At 41.1% G+C, this 19,116-nt stretch overlaps 1 protein-coding gene across 11 annotated transcripts in view; it reads right to left on the bottom strand.

Annotated features, from left to right (window-relative positions):
* The window catches only part of LMO7 (LIM domain 7), a 142,797-nt gene that overhangs the window by 65,283 nt on the left and 58,398 nt on the right, over positions 1–19,116 (bottom strand). For 10 of the 11 annotated variants that reach the window (XM_081907266.1, XM_081907270.1, XM_081907269.1 and 7 more), the window contains exon 4: positions 12,274–12,380. In XM_081907266.1, the coding sequence (XP_081763392.1) occupies positions 12,274–12,380 (107 nt within the window). Of the gene's footprint in view, positions 1–12,273; positions 12,381–12,806; positions 12,826–19,116 lie in introns of those variants that run through there. The other variant, XM_081907275.1, reaches the window with a different exon arrangement.

Genomic DNA, 19,116 nt, shown 5'->3' with positions numbered 1-19,116 from the left:
TTCCTAGAAGTTTTGACTGGTATTGCTGGGCAAAACACACGCAAACGTGGAACCATTCTTGGCTCTGTATGGATGACCCAAACTAACACGAGACTAGTTTGACAGGTTTCTAAAAACCCAGAGACGAGGAAGGAGGAGCTGTAAAATACAGCCACAGCAAACAGCATGTTGTGCATCCAATTTAATATATGACTAAATAGAAATTAATAATACACCCAAAAGCACTTAGTCATTGTGCCCCTGAATATGTCACAGTCTCTGTATCCTACAAAGCAGTCTCTAACACTACGGTGCACCTGTAGCAGCAACATCAGACACCTTCATCTCTACCACCTGGAATACAACATGTCTCTCCTGTACTGGTCTCTACAGCCACAGCATGTGCATTAACTGCCTAATAGTTTGATTTTACCCCTGAAGACACACTCTTCCACTGTCTCCAGAGACAGACAGATGCCAACAAGTCTCTAATTCAGAGTCTCTATAGTCCTAGATCCAACTCACATATGCATGTTGATCGCTGTGTTATAATTTTCAGAGAGAGAAACACATTACTCGTCAGTCACCACACATTAACTTCTCATGCCACTGACCCTACCATGAGGGAAGATGAGCCCCTTGCTTCAGGCAGCATATTGAAGAAGTGGCAGAGCTTTGCCTGCCCACTGGCCCACTGCTTGCTGCTATTCCTGCCCCCTTCCAGCTCACCACCAAAGTAAAACCCATTCCAGCTGGATTCCTGTTTGATGCCTCAAGGCCAGATTCTGGCAGACTGCTCTTTCTTCTTTCGCTGAAAAACTGTGGCTGCCAGATGGCTTCAATCTAAGAAGAGAAACCTAGATGTCTGCCCACTCAGCAGAGCTGCAGTAGCTGTACTGATGAATCACAGAGCCTTCCTAGTCACTCTCTTCTCTTGTTCCTGCGACAGAGCTTCCATGCTGCTCCGAAATATGGCCACTTCCAGGTTCCAGAAGTCACAGCCAGGTTCCGGAAATCACTGATGTCGCCATGGTTTTTGGTGGTTTACAAAGGGATGTGGAAATGCAATGGTATGTGTGGGTTAGGCACCCCACAAGCAACACAGAATGAATGCTCATTGTCACAAAACCACCCTGTAAACAAATCAAAAGTAATGCTCAGTCTAACCACCATGTTAGCTTTGTGCAAACAAGTAAGAATGAACACTGGGTAAACAGGTCGCCTGGAAGAGCCCTGAAAGTTTTAGTTTTGCTGCAAACATGGATCCTTCTAGCAGTGGGCAGAGTTGTGCTTTTGAGCTAGGACAACTACAGTGGTACCTCGGGTTAATTACTTAATTTGTTCTGGAGGTCCGTTCTTAACCTGAAAATGTTCTTAACCTGAAGCACCACTTTAGCTAATGGGGCCTCCTGCTGCCACCACGCCGCCACTGTGCAATTTCTGTTCTCCTTCTGAAGCAAAGTTCTTAACCCGAGGTACTATTTCTGGGTTAGCGGATTCTGTAACCTGAAACATATGTAACCTGAAGCATATGTAACCCGAGGTACCACTGTACTTCCTTGGGGCAATGGCGACCAGTGCATTGCAGCTTGCCTCTCCTAACACGTTTAACTAGCATAGCACCATTGGCAGCTGATAAGAAGCTGCTCTTTTGCCCCGGTAAAGTAAAATGTTTCTCCTTCTTTTCCTTTTTCTTTTTTGTTAAAATAGAGAATGGGAAAGTGAAATATACTCGGAGTTCCGTAGAAGCAGCCACGATTCATGGGCTTTCCTGCCACCCTTCCTCTTCCTCTCTTTCTCTTCTTTCTGCACTGAAAGGACTCTCAGAGTCATTGTAATGAAAGCTTAACTTCCTCTGCATCCAACCGCACCCCCTTTAAGTTAAGTGATGCTGAATTTCACAATATGAAGCTGATAGAATTAGGCAGGGGCTTGGCATACTACAGTGCCCCCTTCCAGACAAAAAAAACCCCACACTCTAACACCTCTCAAATAGCTCTTAGAATAAAAATCCACATCATTGCCTGCTTTCTTTGTATAGGTAGGCCAAAAGTTTGTTTCTCTGCTTTTTGTTCATTTTTGTTTGTTTGTTTTAAAAAAACCATTTGGACACAACCACATGATTTTTTTCTTTATGTCTGAATCAGGTCATTAATTGATTCTAGAGATGAGAGTTTCTGGTCTGACCACCAGACACAACACCTTTAATTAATGTATTTAGAATATTTCTTGGAGCACGCCTGCCCAAAGCTTTAGGAGACTTGCAAAAATATCCTATATACTATATGGGCTATTCCAGCTAGTATTAGAAACAGAATACAAGGCCACCTTTTATTTTATTTTTTGGGAATTAGACAATATTTCCCTCTCATTATACAAATCCTTCCTCATTCATACAGGTATCTTACCATTTCACCCAATGAGACTCGCGTACCAAGACTGACAGCATACTGTATGCAAATATGGCCATTCAAATTATTCAACCATGTGGTGGAACACCAACGATACCGTTGCCTGCATAGTTTTCAACTTATTCAGATTGTGTGAAACTGATATTACCCAGTGAGTCATCCATAAGAATTTCACAAATAGGCCTCAAAAACTCCATGCGAGGATACAACCTTGGGGAGGAAGTGAGCAAAAGGGCATGTATAAAAATGACTCAGCAGCAGCAGCCATCCCATACTGTAACAAAGGATAAGACTTTACGTTTTGAAAGCAATATTCATGGAGAGTGTTCCATTCTGAGTTCATAATTATGCAATGTAAAGGCTGAAATTACTATTAGAATTGTGGCTACAAACATACCACAGGAAAGCCTCTTACCACAATGGAAAACACATCATGCACAAATACAAAACCATCCAAGAAATAGAAACCTTCTAGTATTTGGAGCCAGCAAGAGGAAAATTCTGAATTACTACTATCAGTGATCGAAATAGGGTAGGATGTTATCCCACTACTTTTCTAGGAAGCCGATAACCAACCCTCTTATTTTCAGGGGAACATAAATGATCTTCAAATATCTAAAGGGCTGTCACATGAAAGGTGGAGGAAGCTCCTGTTCTGGAGGGTAGCACCTGAACCATTGGATTCAAGTTACTAGAAAGGAGATTCCGACTAAACAACAGGAAAAACTTTCTTACAGTAAGAGCTGTTCAACACTGGAACATACCGGTACTTCCACAAGAGGTGCTGGACTTTCCTGCCTTGAAAGTTTTTAAGCAGAGGTTGGATGGCCATCTGTCATGTAGGATCTAGCTGAGATTCCTGCATTGCAGAGGGCTGGACTAGATGACCCGTGGGCTCCCTTCCAGCTCTACAGTTCTATGGTTCTATGAGCCTATAACCAACCCACTTATTTTCAGCTCTACATAAGTAAGTCTGTCCTAACCATGGCACTTCCTTTGACTCCCACCTTCAAAGTGGGATTGTGTTCATCTTATTTTCCTCCACCCACTTCAGAGACTGCTTACTAAATATCTACAGTGGTACCTCGGGTTACAGACGCTTCAGGTTACAGACTCTGCTAACCCAGAAATAGTACCTTGGATTAAGTTCTTAACCCGAGGTAAAGGTAAAGGGACCCCGACCATTAGGTCCAGTCATGACCAACTCTGGGGTTGCGGCATTCATCTCGCTTTATTGGCCAAGGGAGCTGGTGAACAGCTTCCGGGTCATGTGGCCAGCATGACTAAGCCGCTTCTGGAGAACCAGAGCAGCACATGGAAACACTGTTTACTTTCCCACCAGAGCAATACCTATTTATCTACTTGCACTTTGATGTGCTTTCGAACTGCTAGGTTGACAGGAGCAGGGACCGAGCAACGGGAGCTCACCCCGTCACGGGGATTCGAACCGCCGACCTTCTGATCGGCAAGTCCTAGGCTCTGTGGTTTAACCCACAGCGCCACCCGCGTCCCTTTCCCGCAGAACCACTGTACTAATAGCCACAATAAAAAGGCAAGCAATCTCTTTCTCTCTCTGTTACACACAAAATTTCCAGCATGTTTCTGGGCAGATCATTTCCGGGAGGGTGTGTGTGTGTCAACCACATGCTATTTTGGGCCCATCTTATTTTTTCTTTCTGGGGAAAAAAAACCAGCTGGGGTTTATAGAGCAACTTTAGTAGGGAAGCACTTGACTGTACTCACCAATCTGCACTCATGATTATATTCTGCCTATATTAAAGTTCATTGTTAATATAGCCATGAGTTGGGGAGAGTTGTATTCCCCCCCCCCTTGCATACAGAGCTGAAGCATGCCAGGTGAAAATTGTTCCCTCCCTTTGCTAAGGAAAATAAAATACATACTTGCTAAAAGAGCAGGCCTCCAGGAAAGATTTTCAAGTGAGCTCTTAAACTTCCGTTTCACTCAGTGCCAATGAACCACAAGTTTAAAGTACTGTGCAATAATCGCTGTATAGACATATGGCAAGCACATGCCCCCCAAGGTAAATATCAGTTATTTCCAATGCACCCAAATGTTTAACGTTCTAAAAGCATTGCACTATGTTTAGCTACTGACTTATACAGCTAATCTGATGATCCCATGGAGCAGGCAAGTGCTTATGCTACATCTCTAATACATGGGTAAATAATAGTCATGGGACAGAAGTATTCAAAGAAGATACTATGTTTGAATGATTTATGTAGCTGTTGATATGTTTATTCACTCAGAAGCTTTGTTTTGCTATGATTTAGTAATCTCGCTCCACTTCATTTTATTTTTACATAGTTATGTAAATATTTAAGATTTAGTATTATTCTTTATAGTTACGGATGCTGCAGAGTTTTGTAATTAAATTTGTCATACGTAGGAAGAAAGCAAAAAAAAGGAATGTCACTCAGATTGCTTTTTTCAATTTAACTTTGTAAATGTTCTTCTTATGCTGTTCTTCGGTTGTTCAAGTACAGTATTATCGCTTGTTTGCAATTACACCCAGGGTTATTACAGCAGCTTATCTTTTGACCAGTAACTTAGTGGTGCTATAAAAATATGCCGCTTTTATATTAAATGTTTACCAGGAAGAACACTTCAGCCTAACCTTCACTAATTCACACATGGCCATTTTAATGTAAATTCTTGTTATATAACCAAACCTTCACATTCTTTGGCATAAGTTAAGGCTCTGATATTCCAAGTTAAATCCCCAGTTCATCTTTCTTAATTTAATCCAGAATGCTCATCTCAAGTATAAACAGTCAATCAACTCTGGATGAAGTAAGCCAACAATTTGTTCCCAGTTTGGGGCATTTCAGGCATCTAAACCTGGTGGATACTATCTGGACTCCTGGGGCTGATATTAGGGGGCGGGACACTCTAAAAAGGTTAGTATTCCCTGATCTAGTGATATTGTTGAAGTTTAGACTGAAGTTTAGCCTCCATGTATCTATTGCCAAAACTGAAGTCACATCTGATTCCACTAGGGAGCTGTGGTGAATCAGGAGGATAAAGGCACCACAAAATTTCAAGGAGGACTGAACTCAGGTTATCATACACCTGAAATGATTGGGATGTGAGAATAAAACTAATGGGGAGGCAACACATGAAACCTACAAGCACTTGTATAAGAAATAATACTATTTAAGAAATGCCCAAAACTATACGACATGACTCGAGAAGGACATAAATGCTTAACTCAGATATGTACCATTACGCACACCTGAAGCTGCACAAACTAGAATATTACAATCCTTTGCTCACCTCGGATTTTTCCTCTACTGTATCTCTCATACTCTCCAAACCCAGGGCTATGTAACAAAGCTGAATGTTGGAAGTGCTTCATATATTGCATACGTAAATTATAGGGTGGTATTTACTTCAGTTTTACTCAGGAGTAGACCCGCTGAAATTAATGAACGTGAGTAAGTTAGGTCCGGTGCTTCTTTCCCTAGAAAAATAGGGGCTGGTACTCACCATGAAGTTGTTATAGTGAGTGCCACACTTTTGGGGGGGCGGGTTTTTAAAAAAAAACAACAACAAATTTATTTCTAGACTTTTAGGGAGGTCTTTATTCTTCTTTCTTTTGCTGAAAACTTATCTGTTACGGGTCTGCTGGTGAACATGTGCATTTCAGACCAGTGATGCCAATAAGTACAATGTTATTATTTTTAAAAGATACAAGTCTGATTTGTTTTGCTTTCTATAGATAGTTATAACAATGTGACAAATAAAGCATCTCTGTTGGCACCTGAACCCGCTTATCAGCATTTAGCCTTTTAGTACATACAATACTTCATATTTTGCAATACACACTTCTCAGTGAGCAACACATAGTATAACCAACAACCACTAACTCAATAATTTTGCTTGGTTCAGAGACACAGAGATGCCACAAACAGAAATGTCTATGAGGTAAGCAGTAAGAAATGTTCCTGAAATTTGGACAGAATGAATCCAGTCCTCCTGGGTCCTGCGAATGCTAGAAGCCCTGCAAGCCCGCTGTCCTTTTCCATTTGAATAAGCTTAGGTAGGATCTTAACTGTGTTTGCCCTCAAAAATGAAGTTCTAATTCTGTTTTGGTTTAGCAGCATACAGGCAACTAGATTATTCTTCACCGTACAACTCTGTTAGCTGGCTTACTTAATGAGATTTACAGGTTATTGTTTGTATTTTTTAAAAAATTAGCATTATGCTATAATTAACATCAACAAAAACCCTAATATATCATAACAGATTAAACACACACAATACTTAAATTCCAGAAGATAACCTATCATACCGCATGATTCCACATTTGATATATGAAAGGTGCATTATAATATAACTCTTATGTGCCCAATGCTTTCCATCACTAGAGTGCTACACTTTTTAACAGCAACAAAAGAGGGGCCAGTACTGCATGCCCTTGAGTACCCCCTGGGAAAAAGCACTGGTTAGGTCCATTAATTTTAATGGGTCTACTCTGAATAAAATTCAAGAGGTACTGATTGCCAGAAACTTGGATAGCTTTAAAAAGGGATTAGACATGTTCAGGGAGGGTGAGGTTATCAATAGCTTGTGGTCATGATGACTGTGTGCTACCCTTCACTGTCAGAAGCATATGCCTCCATATGCTGGTTGCTGGGACACTCAAGAGGGGAAGTTGCTGTTGCACTTATGTTCTGCTTGCTGATTTTCCATAAGCATCTGGGTGGTAACTATGGGAACAACGCACAGGGTTAAATGACCCTTGTGCCTGAACCAGATGTTTGTAGGCATTAAATACTATTGTGTGTAAGTAAATATACCTAAGCAAGGGTATAATATCTATTTCCATTTTTACAGTCCATAGATAGATCCGTTTTTTCAATCTATAAAAAAGAGAATTTCTACAAAGCAGATTTATGTAAGAATTTCTACTGTGAGTTTTCTTTCCAGAACTACACAATACCAGTGTTTCCAAATCTATGGTTTCGATATTTATTCAAGTCTCAATTTTAAAACATAACAAGGCATTGAAACTTCCAAACTGTGCGTCACAGGAAGAATTAAAGAGTCTGAAATGTACTGTTTAGCTCTACCCATGCTACTGCAAGTATTTTTAGCAAGAGTTTCACATTGCACCCTATAATATTCTCGGCTGACCTTAAAGCACATTTACTTCCTACAGAAGCCGAGATCCATACTCAACCCCCCCCCCCACCCACCGTGCAGAAAACATGTCCCAATAAAATAATTATACACTATTTTCAGTAGTTCAAAATCTAGGCATTCTCCCAAATGACTAAACACATACTTACTGAATTTCAGTGTTTATATAGTTCCAATCCTAATGCTGGAAAAGGCAGCAATTGGTGTAGAAGTTCTCAATCTCCTCTCCAGGGGTTGAGAATATACATTAGCTGTTTGCCACCCAACTCTCCAAACATAACTACCTGCTTAGGTAGCATTTAGAAAGGAGTCCTGCTTTTAGCCTCTACGCTGAAACTCACAGCTGCACTGAAGATTCTTTGAAGCCGAAAATAACTGGTTCTGAACACCATTATGAACAGCCCGCTACAAATATACTTGCAAACACTAGTTTAAGAAAACAATGTTTGTCTCAGAAGAAACGTTCAACTTAAATTCAAAAGTCTAATGTTCCTTTATATGCTTAAACACACTTATGAAAAGTGTACTGTGTAAAGTACTGTGAACTGATATTGGTTAACACTCTCCTAAAAACTCTCAGCACCCTTTACAAACTACAGTTCATAGGATTAATTGGGGGTAGCCATAACTGTTAGAGGTGTATAAGAATGTTTAAAAGTATGGTTTGGATGTGGTGTTACTCTAAAATGGGTATTTCGTATGTAACTGTCCCTCCCTCCAATTTAAATCATGATTTAAAGCTGAACACCAGACAGGTTTGTGACATGCTTGAAAGCTCCAATTAAGAGACACAGACATGTCATTTTCTTACACGACTTCTCATACATACATCATGATGCTGTGCAAATTCTAATTAAGTTAATGGGAGCTGTGATAGTGCTTTTGTTTCTCTAGGACCAGGACAAAGAATCTTCTCAGGAGGTAGTGTCCCTTGGGTAATGATGCTTTCATTGATAGTATGATCTGTCAATAACTGAAGGTAACTGTCTCATGTTGGGACTAGTCCACTGCTGATTATATATTTATTTGCCTTAGTCCGGGTTGTGCAAACAATCTTTGCACAAATCATTAATTGTTAATTGTAGCGCGTTGTTGTTGTTGTTTTGCATTTGATAGCAGCTACTAGACATTGTTTGCTGTAATTATAAATCAGCTTAACTAATGAAGAAAATAATATTTATTAGTGACTCTGATGTCGAGCTCATCATAATGTCTGTTAGTTCTTACTCCAAGAACTGTAAGAGATACCAAAATGATAACAGCAGTTCTCAAATTGAGCTACCATTCCACCATTAATTTCACTGCCAATTACTACATATCCCTGTTGCTCATTTTGGACTAGAGTTCATGCTTATACAGTAGTTTTCAGGAATATCTTGCACAACTGTTTCCTTTTAAACTATCTGATCTCAGTTTCAGTTCATTACATATCCTAGTGACTATAGCTGAAGATGAGCTCATGTCACCTTCCAGCAGGAAAACAACCACTGAAGACTGTAGAGGTGGTGTGGTTTATTGTTGCTTTGCTGCAGTATATTTTTGTTTTTAGGAAGCTAATCAATATCTTTGCAAACCTAAAAGGAACCGGCTACACAAACAGCAAATCACAAAATTTTTATTAACTGAACTCAGCTTTACTATTCATGAACAGAATTATTTAAGTTTCATTAGGCCACTGTGACAAGTGCCACAATGTTGGCCACAGGATTCATGACGATATACAATGTTTGTGTGGTAGTGGAAGGGGTATCATAACATTTCTTGACAAGGGAAAACTCCTATAACTTTATTTAAAGGAATCCAGGGAAACCTTGCAAATAATCAGGCGAAAGTCAATCATCCACCCCCAATCCATTCATGGAGAGTCTCCCCTCCACCCCCTACTCCTGAAGATCTCCATTTCTCTTCAAGTCCTAGAAGACATGACACAGCAGGAAGGAGGGGCAATTGCCATTACTGCCAAGCTATGGGCTGGCATCAATGGTAGCTGCTTCCTTTCTATTCTCCATACTTAAAGCTCCGGGTGGGGGGACAGAGACTCTGGACCCAAGGGCAGCATCTATATCATGACAGAGACCAAGCTTGGTTTCCCCTCACTCTCCATCAGGCAGCCAGACAATCACAGCTGAGGTAACAGAACTCATCCCTCTTTGGGATGTGGGACAACAGAAAACACAAGGGACAGTTCTACAGCATTTGCAGCACAGTTAGAAGGATGTGCCTTTTCCTAGTCTGCTCCTGTTAGAGCAGGGCTTCCTAAAGTGGTTGATATTGACCCCCCAGTGTCAATGGGTCTGTGAAGGGGTGAATAAAGACCTAGAGACTGAAAGGGAGAGGTGGTCGGCTGGAGCCTTCCCTACCTGGCCCTTGCTCCGCCCCCAGCCAGCAGCTAATTGGCTAGCCAGGGAGGGGGCGTAGCGATGGCCAGCAAGCAAAAAGGGGGGTGTCACCCAGGCTCAGGAAGCCCGTGCCAGGTCGCAAACAACACCCACCGCTTTAATGGGTGAGTGGTAATTACAGGACACAGTTCAAAAAATAATAATAACTGGGAACTCTGAGTCTCGGAAACAAAGGGCATGGACATGTATAGAGTACACCTTCATTGCCAGTGAGGAATGGAGGGTATTTCTTGACTTAATTTCATTTACATTTGGGTTAGTGTCAATGACAGCTTTATAAGCTTATCAAGGGGTCAATGAACTCACGAGGTTTGGGAAACCCTTTGCTAAAGAGGAATGAACACAAGGCATCTTCCACCACTACCAGGATGCTTTTCAGAATGGGCCACACCAAGACCCAGGAAGGCTGATGGAGGGAACAGTCCCATTCGCTGCCTCCAGAGGATTCAGGGAGTTTGTCTGCAGAATCATTGCTTTGCCTTTACAGCAGAGAGAGCCAACCTTCAGAACAGGAACCTGCACAATAGTCTCTCTTGGTTGGCCACCTGGAGATAACCTCTTACACATATCATCCGATCGATCAACAAAATGGTTTTTTGCAGCGCTGGTTTTGATTCGTAGAGTTTTCGTAGAGGTTGCTGCAGGCTTAGTAATGCTGATTTCACAACAGTGTTTACCATTCTTAAACTAACATTCTTGGCAACTGCATTTACACACATATTGCCCTTCTCAAATGGCCTGAAAGACCAAGGGTAAAGGTTTCTCTGAATCCTTGCATTCTTGCCTTGTTTATTACTGCCCTACCTACTTCTCCACAACCTGTAACCACTAGCACAGGTTAACAGCCCAGGAAACACTTCCTGTATGCTGTATTTACCTTAGTAACACTTGTTAACGACAAAATTCTTGGCAACGTTTTAAGGACTTTGTCTTCAGTGAAACTCCTGGCCGTATAGTAAAGCAAGCTCTGGCAGTTCCAAGATTATAGAAAGCAATGAATAATTTGTTCAAGACCTAACATTTATATTATCTCGTGAAACAGACTATAATAATAGCAATTATACATAGCCTGAACACACTGTACTTAGCTTTCCTTTTCATGAGAATAGTTTCTCTCTGCTACTGCAAACACTAAGACTTCTCTAACCTATTCTAATAGTGAGAAAGACTGCCCTCAGGAATAATGAAATTATTCTTTATTATTGTCATTATTATATAGTACTCTCAACACTCTCAAATGCTTCATATATATTGTTTTCAGTAATTCATATATCAGCTTTTATGGCAGGGCACTGTTATCAACCTGATATTACAGATGGGTCACTGTGGCCAAGATTTAGTAGCTTAACACAACCTTTGATCAATGAACTGCTTAGGAAAAATGGAATCAATGACTTCTAAGTTCACAACACATAATCTTAGTCACTTTAACAAGGCTGGGCAGATCAGAACCTTCTGGTAGATCTCTGGGTAACCTGCAGTGGCTCACCAGGGATTTCTGTGAACAATTGTTTAACAATGTCATTTTTTTAAAAAAATATGCTTCCTCCTCATCTTGAATTAGGTAGCTGAAGAGAAGAAAGCTTGGGGTAACAGTGGAGTTTTTTCATGAAAGGACTACAAGTTCAGTTCAGGTGCTGAAAAGTTCCTAGGCTCCGCATATGCTCAGAAGCACCCAGTTCTTTTATTCTAAAATCTATGTCCTTTGCACCTGGTTGTTAAATCTTGGGGGTGGGGTGTTGTTTAGTAAAAACAAGCAAAGTAGATATATGACAAGCCTGCAGTCTGCCCAACTCTGCACTACACAATATTACCTCTGTTAGTAATGTATCACACAACATTTTAGCAGAATATCCACAGGCAACACAGTATGTCCCTTGGGTTCAGCTCTCCAGTTAGGAGATTTCAAGATCTGAATGCTAGACCAAAGGTGGGTACATGCATGCATAGCAAACACACAGAGAGAATACCCTTCTGGTAATTACAAGCTTCCATTTTTACTTTCACATTTAACAACTGTTGAACATTCAACTTTGCATCTTCAAGCGATGCAGCCATTAATTAGTAAAGCAGCTTGGCACATTTTAAATGTCAGCAAATACTTAAAAACAAAATGTACCAAGGTAGTTGCTCCAGAAAAATGGACGCAAATTAAATCCCAGCTTTTACAGGCTTGAGGATCTAAAGAAGTCTTACAGCTTCCACACTGAACAGACAAAGGAAACATTATATAAAATCCCTATATACATGAACAGCAGCACCACAGAAGTCACATTTGAATATTCTTAAAAGTCAACTGATAAAAACACAGGATACTTACTTGACAGTAACTCGATTAGATAGATCTTGAAGGTCACCAGGATGAAAAAGCTGAGCTTCTTTTAATCCAAGATTTTCACAAGCTTTCAAAAACACATTTATATTATCCTGTGAAGAGAAGTGGAAAGCAATTGCTTAGTTGAGCAACGTGAAGCAAAGGATTGCAAGCTGCTTAGCCGAAGTTTCAAAGTCCAGTATGCGGAGAAACAGAATGCCAATCTTCTGGATCATAAATGCTAGCAATATTTCATATGAATCCTCTGGTTAAGCAATGGTCTCTGTGACTGACAGACCACGTTAAAGATTAGCAGGTACAAAAGCAAAAATGCTCAGCCAGTAAGCAGCAATCTACACTTTGATGTCAGCTCTGCAAACAAACGCCCTCTTTTCAGCTTTGCATGACAAGCCTCACCTCTCACATTTAAAAATAACTACAGCTACTGACATTCACCCACCCAGAAATGGTTGGCAACGGAGGAATTAAGAGGAGGAACTCTGTTTCTATGATTACAGATTGATCATAGAATAATGCACCTGGAATCTGGCTTTGGTTACCGAGCAAGCTAATACGAGGAGAAGCAAATGAAAGGCAAGAGCAAAAAGACACAGCACAAATCTGTGGTTTTCATTGGGCAAGCTGGAAAACATAGGTGTGGTTTAGCACTGACTTAACTACACCTGCTCTCGGCCAGCTGCTTGAGTCATGCACCGAAAGCTACAGGGAGACTTTGCAGTTCGTGTCCTCACTTTTTTGTTTAAATTACATGTGTACTTATGACAGTGCCTGGCTGGTCCACGTTAAAACCCGTCATCCAAAGTGGCCAAAGAATTTCTGCCCGTACATTCCAAAAGATACCTAGTAAAAATAGCACCCAGGAAGGGAAACAGAATGGAAATATACATGTCTATGATTGTGACATAAGCAATCCAAAGCTTTTAAAGTGCCTGCTCTTCGGCTAGGTGCTTCAAGAATAGCATAATGGGAGGAAAGAGATATCTGAAAGCGATAGCAAGGGAGAACTTCCAGTGAAATATATCAACAGTGTCAACCCTTCCTACGAAACGTGGCACATACTGTTGTTTCATCCACCATCGCCCTGGTTAAATATGGAGTTGCTGTGTAGGATCATAAGGGGCAACATCAAGAGTCGCCAATCTTTTTGGATTTTGAGGCAGCGCTGGGGCACCACTCACAGAACATCTGCCATGGGTGGCGCGGCATAACACAAAATTAGAAAAAGTACAATCACAGTGATTTTTTCCCATAATTTTATATACATATGAGGAAAGGTTTAACCTGCTGAATTTCTGCCTAGGAATGGGACAGATACAGGAAAAGTGCACAAGAAGGGATGCGAAAACAGCAGCTCTTGGGGGCCACAGGGATTCCTATAGCTTTGGTGTCCAAATGTCTCACCATTTGCAGCTCTGATTTCCTTCACTAGGTTTAATAAATAGGTAAAGCTACAGATTGGCTTTAAAAAATAGTTCAAAATCTGGGGCTCTGAGTTGGCAACCTCTGGGCTAGACCCTTAGGTGTTAATAACTCTGGGTTTAATGATTTAACACAAATAATACTAGATACTCAGGATTTTAGCAGTGTATTCTTCAGATATATTTGCATCATTTGCCCGATTACTAAGTGGCAATTGGGAAGTTAACTGAGCGCCTTGATCAACAACCCTGAATTATTTTACTTTGCACCAATCTATTCTATAATCCGCTAGAACCTTGTACTGACTGGGGAACCACAACCCGACTTCATGGGTTTTTAACCCTTATAAAACCAACTTCTTTTGACCAAAAAGCAATGTCAGAGCTGTGAGTGATAAATGCTACAGATAACTTTAAATGATCTAGGAATCTTGTTTCTCCAAGCAACTTCCGCTACCTGCTCTCCCTCACTAAACCACCTCTCAGATAATTACTTGTCTTCCTAGCTCCTAACTGTTCCTGACTCAGCTTATTTCTCTACACTAACTCAACCTCCCCACAAACTCTATCCCAATTCACTCCCACTCCAACCAACCTCCCAATGAGCTCCTCCCTTCGCCCCTCTCAGAGCTGGTTTTGTAGTCCCTCTGACTCCACCCCCCCGGGTTCTGACTGGGTAACCTGTTTAACTATTTCACCTCCAGCACTCTCATATGTTAATGTCACACACACACCCCAAATTACTCTGCTCTGAACTTATAAAATCAACTAAAATGCAGATAAAAACCATCATTATAATACCATACTTTGGGGGGGGAGAGAAATGGCTGTGGTGGGTAAATCATGGGTTACATCAGTCGTGCAAAGTAGCTCAGTGTTGCTATACTAATGTTTTGCCAGCCCAGGGTGAGGCCCTAAATGTATATGACAACCCTGCAGTGCAGACCGATGTTGCCATCAAGTCTCTTGGCATACTGGGACTTCCCTCTCCCTCCCTCTTTCTTTCTTTTTTCTTTTTTCTTTCATTGGGAAATGCAGCTACAAATGCAGCGTGTGATCAGCTTATTTCCTCCCATGGGGGGGGGGAGGAGAATGGATGTATTCTTGCAGTGGGCTGTTCCTGATCCTATAAACACAAAAAGGGGCATTCATGTCAAAGACTCAAGTCCCTTTTGTTAACAAAAAAAGAAGGGGTTGGGGAATGAGCAGTTGTCTGACCTGTGCAGATAACACTGTTGTAGTTATCAGGAAGAGGATGAATAACCACAACAATGCTTTTCAACTATACTGCTTACTTCTTAACAGTTTACTCTTGAATTTACCCAAGTATGGGCATCTGAATCTTGCTATAAATATTAAATGCTTTTTGATCTCCTGCCGCACCCACTCAGCCCCAACCACGATGTGCCTGACCTTCCGCTACGTGTGGTATTGCCAGTCTAAGATCAAACTGAGGAAAGACATACGGTAAGGGTGCAGAATCTCTGGCTGTTTTCCACAAGCCATGCCCACCTGCCTCAAACTTGATGTCATACATCATGTGTGGGGCAGGGGGAGGTGCAGCTGCCAGAATACAATCAGGAGCCTGAAAAGTATGTCTTTGGCTTATCACCCATCAGCTAAACTGGATGTGCTAGCAAGTACCCTGCAGGAACTCACTTGTGCAGCCAGTGCCTGCGGAAAGTAGACTTCAGCATTACCACCCATCAGCTGATGTGCGGTAGAGCCAAGCCAGCTGGATCGGCTGCATGAGCAAGTCACTTTAAAGCACCAAAAAAAGGCCTCAAGCACTCAATCATAGTGATGCCAGACCCTGCCCACATGTCAAGTTTGACCTACAAAGCTAGGATCTCATAATGATCTGGCGTATGGAGCCCAAAAGGCTAACTACCCCTGACTTAGTATAACCTACCTGGTTTGCAACTCATGAAACTTGAGTTCTTTGAACGGCTTAGAGTTGGCACTTGGGGAGAACAGTGCTCTTCTAGTTCTAACAGCCAGGTGGTAGGCAGAAATAGAATGGGTTAAAGTATTTTGTACTATGAAACTATAATTGAGAAAAGCCTCACCTGTTCACATTCTTATTGCTTGTGAGAGGTTTATCTTTGAGGCCCTGTGAAAGACAACATATATTTGCATATAATGCAAAACCTATGCAAAATTGTGCTCTGTTCTGGTTTTTACCTTAAAAGCCCTATGCGGCCTAGGACCCACATACTTATGGGACCGCCTCTCCTGGTATGCCTCATGGAGGACCTTAAGGTCCACAAATGACAACATTTTGGAGGTCCCAGGTTGCAGAGTGGTTAGATTGCTCTCAACTAGGACCAGGGCCTTTTCAGTACTGTCCCCGACTTGCTGGAACGCTCTGTCACAAGAGACTAGGGCCCTGCGGGATTTGATATCTTTCCGCAGGGCCTGCAAGACAGAGCTGTTCCGCCTGGCCTTTGGTTTGGACTCGGTCTGACCCTTATGTTTCCCTCCCCTTATGGTCTTGATTTATCGGCTACTTTAAAATGAGGCTGCATTTTAAATTGCATTTTAACCAGTATTTTAAATTGTGTTTCCCTGCCCCCTCTCTTTCCCCATTATGTTTTTACTGTGATTTTATTGGTGTTAGCTGCCCTGAGCCTGGCTCTGGCCAGGGAGGGCGGGGTATAAATAAATTATTTTTTATTATTATTATTATTATTATTATTATTATTATTATTATTATTATTATTATTAAATTGGGTGAAGGGGCTGATCCGCATGCAGTCTACTAAGCCCATAAAATCCTGCTGGTAAAGAGGAGACTGAGAGGAGATATTATAGCCCTCTTCAAGCTTGTTTTCATCTTCTCCAGAGGCCAGGACCCAAACCGATGGATTCAAGTTGCAAGAAGGGAGATTCTGACTAAACAATAGGAAGAACTTTCTGACAGTAAGAGCTGTTCGACAGTGGAACACACTTCCACAAAAGGTGGCAGACTCTCCTTCCTTGGAGGTTTTTAAGCAGAGGTTGGATGGCCTTCTCATGTATGATCTAGTTGAGATTCCTTCATTGCAGGGGGTTGGACTAGATGTCCCTCGGGGTCCCTCCCAACTCTAGGATTCTGTGCACACAGAGCTACTACTGTCACCTATTCCCCACAATATTTCGAGATATCCCTCCATGGTTTTGCTACATTGTTAATGCTGACTCCCCAACACACAGGATTATTATTTACCAAGACCTACAATTTCGCTCTTGTGTGCTTGTATAATTGCATATATGAGTGCCAAAAGCTGTATTTCTCCACCCATTCCAATTATTGAATTGCGAGTCCAGAAAAGAAGGGCAGAAGCGGATGAAGGAGGATTATTCCAGCAGCCAGATTTACCCATGATAGGCTCCATGTGATTTTAAGAGAAAAGTCATCCTTCAAATTATGGGACAACTTGTTTTGATTCTATCCAAGTATACACTGGTTACATTAAAACCAACTTAAATCCTCAAGAGAGAGCGTAGATCTATTATGTAGGAAACAAAGTTTAAAACCCTTGGCTTCCTGTTAATTCTATCTGGGCAGAACCCTCCCAGCTCTTCAGTATATTTGCTTTCTTTATTGTTTAAACAAATACTTATGAGGGGAGTCATACGTTCTCCTTACGTAACAAATATAAATTCCAGCATGCACACCCCAAAGTACCAACATTGCATTATTCGGCTAGGACAAACAGCTTTTACGTAGTATCAGAAATACAAGTTATGGCACATCTTTAACATTCAACCAGAGAGGCGGGGTGGGCGGGAGGTTAGGTTTGAAGAGGAAGCCTAAACTAAATTAGAACACTTAGTTTATGGTGCAAAAACTACAGGAGTTTCTCCAGGCCATAGGAAGATTCAATCTTCCATCACATATTTTGGACTGTTTTCTACCATTATTTACATGCCTGCCACTCCGGTTTATGTACTATTCAAACCAGTGTTATGCAAGCAAAACCAGAACTAGACTTAATGAGTATGAATTAATTAGCATGAAATATATGCACAGAGTCTACGAGTCCAAAGGTTGCTGTTAAATATACACACATCCTTACTCAATGACTTTCAGTGTTTATTTTGACCACCTTAAGTTGAATTAGAAAGATTTTTGTTTAATTCCTTTAATACCTCACAAAACTTAAACAGCAAGGGAACGTAAGGGATTGGGCATACCAAGAGCTACGTAAGTAGAATCTAATGAATCATGACATTGTAAGAACATTGTATTACTATACTCATCAGTATTAGAAGCGAATATGCCAATTCAAATATTTAGTAACAGAGTCCATATTTACCAGTGAATGTGAAACAGCAGTGATGTAGCGTGGGTTGTCAGCACCCGGGGCAAGGCAAGTAATTTGCACCCCCTAACCCGTGGATTTGCGCCCCCTAACCCTAACCCCCAGATGTTGCGCCCGGTGCGGCCACCCCCCCCTGCACGCCCACGCTACGCCACTGTGAAACAGCAAAGACCACTCCACCATCTAAGACAAATTCTAAAAACCATAATTAATAATTACATTAACACTCTCAACTTTTCATTCTAAAACAATCAAAGTCATGTGCCTCAAAGTTTTCTAAGTAATGAACTGTTGTCCACAGTTATGTAGAATCCCCCACCGCCCCAGAATTTTGGCATCCCTTCCTTTTAAAACATTTCACCCACATAACACAACACACACATCTTTTTCTACTCTTGGCTGAGTGAAAGAGATCTTTCTAAGGACCTAAACATGAGCTTTAATACCAAATCAGAAGGGTCTAGCAATATTTATGTTAAGACTGGAGATTCATAAAGATAAAGCAAAAAAGGGTGCTTAAACGGCTGCATTCACACATGATGCTAAACCATGGTTTAACATTGTAAAGAAAAGCAGGAAAGAGATAGCTCCCCTCTCCTTCATTGTCACAAGGATGCCTTTGGCAGAGTTTAAGGATACCCAGATTAGCACTACAGTTAAACCAGGTTCTCTAGTTTGTTTGTTTGTTTGTTTGTTTGTTTGTCTGTTTGTGTGTTTAAATCTGCTTAGTTTAACAAGCTAGCTTCATAACCTATGATTTGAAGTTGGCTTGTTAAGTAACTGGCCAGAATTAATTTTACAACACAATGTTTGGTTTTTGTATAAAAAGGCAGGTTTCATGGAAAGCAAGATTAACTCTACCAATGTCCCTGCTTCTAGCTATACAAGAGAACTAAGGAACCAAAGCATCTTTTAGTGTCCCATGTGAATTTTAAAAATCCCATCTTCAATTGATTTTTATTATTATTCTGTTTTGTTTTCAGCAGACAACCTGTTTTCAGCTCAACCTGAAGCTAGGGATTCTAACAATCTGTAATATTTCTTGTGGAAGCCTTTGATAGAGATCAGGTGGACTAGAATATGGGCAGCCACCCCAGCTGTGC

Source organism: Podarcis melisellensis (genome assembly GCF_964234715.1).
Source record: "Podarcis melisellensis genome assembly, chromosome: 4".
Taxonomy (NCBI): domain Eukaryota; kingdom Metazoa; phylum Chordata; class Lepidosauria; order Squamata; family Lacertidae; genus Podarcis; species Podarcis melisellensis.
The sequence above is the reverse complement of the archived record's forward strand: the minus strand, read 5'-3'. Positions and strand labels throughout refer to the sequence as shown.